Raw genomic sequence first — 8,063 nt, 5'->3', positions numbered from 1 at the left:
CGCCTGTCAACAATTTTTAATTATTATTTGTATAATGTAGAGAATTTTCAAAGTTTTTGCGAACGTTGTAATCAATTTATACTTCTATTATATTAAATTATTATTTACGTTAAAATATTCAACGTTTGGTCCTTAACGTCTTTTATTATTTTTTCTGATTATTATCTAAAAATGTAAGATTACAAAGAGAAATAAATTAAATAAATCTGTGTTATATTTAAATACGTTATTCAAGATATATGTAGCTTAAAGTATAATATGAGCTGCATTATTCTAAAAAATAATATACAATGTTATATCGATGCAAGTGTGAGATTATTGATAATGAATTAAATGACTACTTACTATATTAACATTTATGTATATCTGTGTGCGTACGTGTGTTCACTTATTGTATCATTTTAAACGTACTGTTTAATGTACCGTTTTCTATTCTGTTCGTTTTGCTATCAGATATACAGATCTGATTCTTTTTCATGAATAATTGGTGAAGTAAAAATTTTGCCTATCAGTAATAACATAACTCGTAAAAGAATAATTAACATAAGAGACAGAAAGAAAAGAGAATTATACTTAAAATGCACATAATGTATAAGTAGAAAGTAAATTCGCCTGTCAGTAACGTCCAACTGTATAAAAAAAATAATTTATAAAAGCAATAAGTTATATTTAAAATGCACATAATATAGATATATGCGTATAAATGCACATAAATAACAGATCTCATACATTTACAAAGAAAACAAATCATTTATAAAAGCAATAAATTATACTTAAAATGCACATAATATAGATATATGCGTATAAGTGCAAATAAATAACAGATCTCCTACATTTACAAAGGAAACAAACCTGGAAAAATATTTGGATTCATCGGAATCTTGCGTAAAATATTATATAAGAGAAAAGACATATAAAAATTGATTATTTGTGTAAATTGAATTACTTTCTGTAACAATCGCAATCTATAACGATGAGTCTCCTCCTGCTGATAATATCCACTATTGGTGTGATTATATTCTATAAGATTGCATGGATAATGTATGTCCATTACACCGTGCGAATAAAACTCAGCCATATTCCCGGAACTAATCGTTCGTTATATCAATTACTACGTAAGATAACCAGGCCTCGGGAAGGTAAAAAAGATTTACTAGTATTTTCTATGTATTATTTATATATATAAATTCGCAAGAAGCATATACACATAAACGCACATAATATAAAAGCATATTATATAAACTATATAACGCATATTATATAAACTATATTACTTATTTGACGCAGCGCATAAGAAATTGCTTCAAAACAAAAATAAAACTGGACTTTACACAGTTTGGATTGGACTGCACCCAATAGTTTGCGCGATTACACCAGAATGTATAAAGGTAAGAAATAATTTGAAAACATTATTATATAGTAATAATGATAATTATAATAGATTACCATTAATAAATATATTCTCAATATATGTGTAAGTAATAAGTTATATATTAGATACGTTCATATGGAGGGCTCCCGTTTGCCTACATTCTCGATTGTCAAATGCTTCTTTTGCCAACATTCCCGATTGTCTACATGTATTATTGTACACATGAAGAAAATGAAAATACGAAAATATGATTGTGCACATGACATTATTGCACATATAAAATAAGAAAATCATATTAATATTTTCCACACACGATTCTACATATGCTCATTGCACACATGAAATTATTGCATACATGCAGATTGCACACACATGATATTATTGCGCACATACATATTGCACACATGATATTATTTCATGTAAAAATTAGAAATACAATTTGATGTTTTGGTGAAGACTTTTGTATGCGACCCATCTCCGAATTTAATCAATTTTTACAGACATGTAGTACGTACTAAATAAAGTCGAATCCCACAAGTGCGAATGGAAAGAAACGTCTTGTTCTTAAAGTATTCAAATTTTTATTATTTTTATTGTTGAATTTTTCGATTGCGTAAAGTTGATTCTTTGAAGAGCTGTGTGGGTCGAATATAGTGCGATCCTAAATGAGATCTATAATTGTTTTGTTCCACATAGGTTTTCGACTTCCACGCGAAGCAAAGTCTATCTCGTAGCCTCCATGCTTACGATCCGAAACGAGGTCATTAATTGTTCTGTTTCACATGGGTTATCGACTTTCACACGAAGCGAGATCCACTCCTATTTCCAAAGTATAGTCCAAAATATTTTTGAATTCTAATATTTTTTCCTATATAGAAATCTTAAATATTATTCATTTAAGGAGATAATTAAAATTAAAATATTAAAAGTAAACGCATTTGTTCTTGCATTCGATTTCATTTAATACTACATGTTTGTAAAAGTTGATCAAATTCGGAAGTGGATTGCATAAGAGAATCTTACCATCAAATTAACTAAAGATTTTAAGGTAGGATTTTGTGAACAATCCAGAATCGGTCTATACTTTTAATCGTGAATCTTAATTATGCAAAGTTATTTTCTTATTATAATGTAATACATTTTTAATATGACGTGTGTATTACATTATGTGTGCAATATGTATGTGTGTATAATATTATGTTTGTAATCTTCATATATGCAATAATTTCATGTGTGTAATGTGTACGCAATAATGCCATATGTACAATGTGTATGCGCGCAAATACTGTCATGTGCGCAATCATACTTTCGTAATTTTATTTTTTTCGTATGTGCAATAATAGGTGTAGGCAATCGGAAATGTCGAAAATATTGTGCGCAAACGAAGCAATTGGCAATCAAGAATGTAGGCAACTGAAGTCCTCCCCGCTCATATTAAATAAAAAGTAATACTTTTATGGAACAACGAAACCTTACGTCGAATGTACCTATATATACACATAAAATAAAGTATATATTTCTCAAAACTTGTAATACTAGCAGATTATTTATTATTATAAATACCTGGGCATACTTCGCCTACTTTCCTTGAGTAAATAATTTTTACAATTAATAGCATAAAATTTAGTATTATTAAGAATCACTTTCTCGATAAAATATACGGAATACTGTTTTTTTAATTGCAAACTTGCGAAATATCATACATTGTTATGTCCTATATATATTGTTATTATATATTATTATTGATATATTATATCAATTATATCATACATTGTTGTTGCCATTTGAGTCTTTATCTTGTTCTTATAAATTTACAGAGCGTTCTTCAAAGTAAGACAAATGTCGAGAAAGCAGAAATATATAACTTCTTAAAACCATGGCTAGGTAATGGGCTTCTTACTGCTCCAGGTAAATAATAAAATACCACTTTGAAAATATATTTCACAAAAAGACTGTCATTTTCACTAGTAATAGCTAGTTATAAATAAAAAGGCGTATAAAATAAAATATAAAGTAAAAGAACGGTGTCTTCCATAAATATATCGCATATTTCAGTTGAACTATGGCATAGATATAGAAAAATAGTGTGGCCTACATTTCATTTTAATATACTGGAACAATTTATTGTCATCATGTCCGAAAAAACGGAAACTGTAATAAAATGTATCGAGAAGGAAATAGCGGAAAATTCGACGAAAGTTATTGATATTCTTCCATTTATGCAACAGATCACTTTCAACATTATATGTGGTAAGAACACGACATAGAAAAAAAGAGAAAGAAAATATAATCATGTATAAACCCATAAATGGGCAATTTCAACGATAGAGAATTATTATTTCGTGCTAACATAGCAACTTTAAAAACAAGGAAAATCGAATAACAAATTTTATGTTACAAGTTCACAAAACTTTGTTAACTCAAAAAATGCAGTTTTCTTAGTACGCATATATTATACAACTCGCGTAATTAGTAATTATCCGCTGATGTTTTACAATTGTACATTTTTTCATTATATTATATAGTTTTATCGTAAAAGATTAAATATTAATAATTACATATTATTAATTATATTAATTAAATATTAATTATAGAAACTACGATGGGTGTAAATTTGGATGATGAAGAAGTTACGTCTTATCGATTGGCTATCAACAGGTTAGTTTACAATTTTACAATTTATCATTATAATTTTATATCATTTATTATAACTTAATATATAAAATTATTCTATTTTTATATTTTTATAAAGTTTGTAACTATAATTTTGAATATTAACAACTATTAACTTAATTAAGTATTTTCAATATAGTTAATATTTTTTGTTCTTATATATTTAGATTGATACAAACAAATTCTCTATTTTTTATTTTAATATTATTTACATATAACGATTTATTTTTAAAATATTTATGTAAATACTAATTTTGTACTATATTTTTTAACATGCATCGCTATGTACATGTGTCCACTGTTATATGTAATATATATATATATGTGTGTGTGTGTGTGTGTGTGTGTGTGTGTGTGTGTATCTTAAAATTATATTAATATTATAACGAATACTTTATTTTTAAGCGCTGAGATATTCATACCAAATTAAATACTTGCGCCAAAAGAACAATTATTTAGGATTCCTTAGGATTCTGATATTTCGTTTAATCGAAGAAATATTCTATCATAAACTATACTTGTGTTATCTATTTAATTAAATATTAAATTTTAGTTATGCAATATCTAATTGAATCAGATAAAAATAAATCTTGTTGATAATGACGGATGAATAAAGTAATAATAAAAATTTATTACAATTTCATTATTCTTGTATATGTATATTCTTTTAATTTGGATATAAAAATTAATAAAGAATATATTTCAGATTTCTTGAATTATTTTCGTTGCGTGTGACTCAATCATGGTTATGGCTTGATTGGATATATGATTTATTACCTCAGGGAAGGGAATTTAAAACAGTAATTAACATTATGCATAGCTGTTCAGATAAGGTAAGAACTTTAATCCGAAAGTATTCAGCTAAGTCGGCATAAAGAAATCATTATAAATATCATCACATCTTCACTGAGATCTAGTGTTTTAAGTGTTTTTAAGTTTTTAGTTTATAGTGTCTTTAAATGTTCCGTGTTTTACATATTAAATATAAATTTTCATTGTATTTGTATTTACATATATTCTATCACTATATTATATATAACTGATAAAATTAGACATATTACTACATTAAATAATCTAATACTTATTAGTTGTTAATTAGTCTAATACTTACATATCTCTCTCTCTTTCTCTTTTGTATATAATGCTTATTATCATCTATTTATTTACGACTATAGAACAAATATTATTGTTAGTAATTTACATAATAATCATCATAGTCATAACATATAGAGAGAAGTAATACTTATGTATATTCATTATATATTGTAATATTGATTAGTGATTTATCATAATATTATATAAAAGTAATTTACGATAATGTAGTTATGTTAAATTCATATTTATATCATTTCTCCATTTTGCTTAAAACAGATTATATTTTAATAAATAATAATAATACTACAATTTTTAGATAATACGACAGAAGAAAATCGCACGTATGCAGAACATTAAAATACAAAATCAACAGGATGATTTCCATATACAAGGTACAAAGATAAATTTATAATAAAAATGTATCAAATGCTTTAGAATATTATTATTCTTTTCTTATAAATTTTTTTGTGAATTAATACAACAAATTTTCTCAGAATAATTTAACAAACGTCTTTCTTATATAAATCACTTCTATAATGTATTTAATTATAATGAATGTAAGCTTTAAATTATAAAATTGTATATTAAAATATAATAATAAATTTAAAAGTACAAAATAAATTAAAAAATAAATTTTTATTATATATTTGCACATTTAAAGTGTTTAATTTAAAAAATTTTTTTATATTTATTTTTTTAAACGCATAATCTATTATTTTAGTTTTTAAAACTCTTTAGATATGAGATCATAAATTCTCATACTTTTTGAAAACCAAATTATTTGTTTTCTAATTCTGAATTTAAACTAAATTATATTCATACGTGATTTTCTTCTAATTAAATATATTTTTAATTAAATTAGACAAACCGGAAAGTAAAACCTTATTAGATCGTTTTCTGGACATAAATGAGGAAGACAATGTTTCGTTATCTGATGAAGATTTGAGAGCAAACGTAACTTCGCTTCTATTTGCAGTGAGTAAAAAATTGTATGATAAAAAATTCTTTTGTGAGATATTATTTTTTTCATCTGTTGATATTATGTATATAATTCTTGATTTTAAATAATAATATATAATAACAGGGTCATGATACAACATCGATTTCCATCTGTTGGACACTTTTTTGTATAGGCAATGATCTCAAATGTCAAGAAAAGATTCATGAGGAACTTAAGGAGGTTTTCAAAGATTCGCAAAGACCAACTAGTGTAAAAGAGCTCTCGCAATTAAAATATCTTGAAAGAGTTATAAAAGAATCGCGCAGATTATATCCAAGCATACCCATAGTTGTAAGAAAAATATCAGAAGATATAAAAATAGGTAAGATTTTTTTAAATTTTAATAATGATACAAATGGAAAATGCACATTTTGTGGATTTAGAATGAATAAATCAGGCTCTGTGTATGAACTAATTGAATTATAAGATTTTCCATTAAACTTTGTACATATTCTGTTATTTCAGACAATTATATAATTCCAAAAGATACTTCGGTCGCAGTGCGAATTCTGTTGGTTCATCGAAATCCAGAAATCTGGTCGAATCCATTAAAGTTTGATCCAGATCGTTTTTTACCTGAGAATTTGAAACAGATACATCCATACGCTTACATCCCGTTCAGTGCTGGACCAAGAAACTGCATGGGACAGAAATTCGCTATGTTTGAAGAAAAGATCATATTAGCAGCCATACTCAGAAAGTGGAGAGTGAAAAGCATAGAAACGCATGAGGAAATGACCATAGATATGTCTCTGGTTTTGAAACCAAGACAGGGATCAATGTATCTTCATTTATTGCCACAAAAATAGAAAGCTATCATGTTTGATGCTAAAAATATATGTTTTATTATGATTAATGAAACTTTTTATGAATAAGAAATAAGAATTTATAAACAAAAAACTTTTTTCTCCTTCTCTTTCTATCCAGTCTAATTATATTGCAAGACAGCTATTTATTATATATAATATCGCTGATATAAATTGTCTCAAACACTCAACATGTATAATAATACACTAAAATAAATTTGTCAAAGCAAATGTCTAATTTAGATTGCAGTAGATATCATAGAACACTCAATAAAATACGTTCAAGAGCAAAGGAAAGATCAAAGCAATGAAGAAAGACAACATGCGAAATCAGCGAGATAGAATTATGTTGATTTTTCGATCAGTCGAGAATACGCAGTGTGAATGAGATATCGTTGCGTTTGTGTGTATATAAAACAGCATATAATTTCGTAAAAACAAGCTGTCGTAAATTGTATTCGGTTTTGCACGAAAAACATGTGATTTATTCCTCAAGTTTAACTTTTAGGTTCACGTTAAACATTCAAAAATATTAAAAAGTTAAAGAAAGAAAAGAATATAGTGAAATTATTTTGATGTGCAACTTTACTAAAGTTTGTGAAGTAAGATAAATAAGAATGCTTTATTTATCAATGCTTTATTTCAATGTTCCAATTTTTATGTTCTTATTTCGGATGCCTTGTCGTCGTCTTAAGGTCCGTTCGGTTTTTCCTCCTTGAGCTTTCGTAACATAGTGTTTTTTTCGGGAAATGGGTTGTTAGCTGGCTCAACCCCGTTATATCGGAGGGTCATCTCTCCCTTTCTCGTTGGCCCTGAATCTATTTTTGGGGTTGGTTACCCAATCTCTGGCAAGGTTACTCAAGTTTTCCAGAGTTCACCCGAGTAGCTTTCGGCTAAGCTTAGTTCGAATAGGGTGGTGCATGCGCACCACACGACGGTAGTTCAAGTCAGGATAGCCTCTCCTATCAAATTCCTCACATCCACGAAACAAATTATACTTTATTATCTCAAATTACACGTAAAGTAAAAAAGTAGTTCATATTTTAATTCAAAAATACATCGATAATTACATGATATCATTGGCATACCCGGTAAAAAATTTTTCATATATAATTAG

General features: G+C 26.8%; 1 protein-coding gene across 1 annotated transcript; it reads left to right on the top strand.

Moving 5' to 3' along the window:
* The first annotated feature begins 829 nt into the window (after positions 1–829).
* Positions 830–7,132, top strand: LOC145964723 (cytochrome P450 4C1-like). Its single transcript, XM_083087766.1, has 10 exons — positions 830–1,139; positions 1,288–1,388; positions 3,190–3,280; positions 3,428–3,622; positions 3,967–4,030; positions 4,752–4,878; positions 5,457–5,532; positions 6,003–6,115; positions 6,225–6,462; positions 6,606–7,132. Exons 1-10 carry the CDS (start codon positions 974–976, stop codon positions 6,947–6,949), a joined length of 1,515 nt encoding a protein of 504 aa, XP_082943892.1. The 5' UTR covers positions 830–973; the 3' UTR covers positions 6,950–7,132.
* The last annotated feature ends 931 nt before the right edge of the window (positions 7,133–8,063 follow it).

The sequence above is a fragment of the Camponotus vicinus genome, unplaced genomic scaffold (assembly GCF_025532165.1).
Source record: "Camponotus vicinus isolate PSW18456_S1 unplaced genomic scaffold, iyCamVici1.0 SCAF_1, whole genome shotgun sequence".
NCBI lineage: Eukaryota > Metazoa > Arthropoda > Insecta > Hymenoptera > Formicidae > Camponotus > Camponotus vicinus.
Note: the sequence above shows the minus strand (reverse complement) of the source record. Positions and strands in the feature narration are given on the sequence as shown.

Coding starts and splice junctions, on each gene's coding strand:
- LOC145964723 (XM_083087766.1), top strand. CDS start 974: ATGAGTCTCCTCCTGCTGATAATATCCACTATTGGTGTGATTATATTC. Junction 3,623..3,966: donor CACTTTCAACATTATATGTG/GTAAGAACACGA, acceptor TATTAATTATAG/AAACTACGATGGGTGTAAAT. Junction 6,116..6,224: donor TAACTTCGCTTCTATTTGCA/GTGAGTAAAAAA, acceptor ATATAATAACAG/GGTCATGATACAACATCGAT.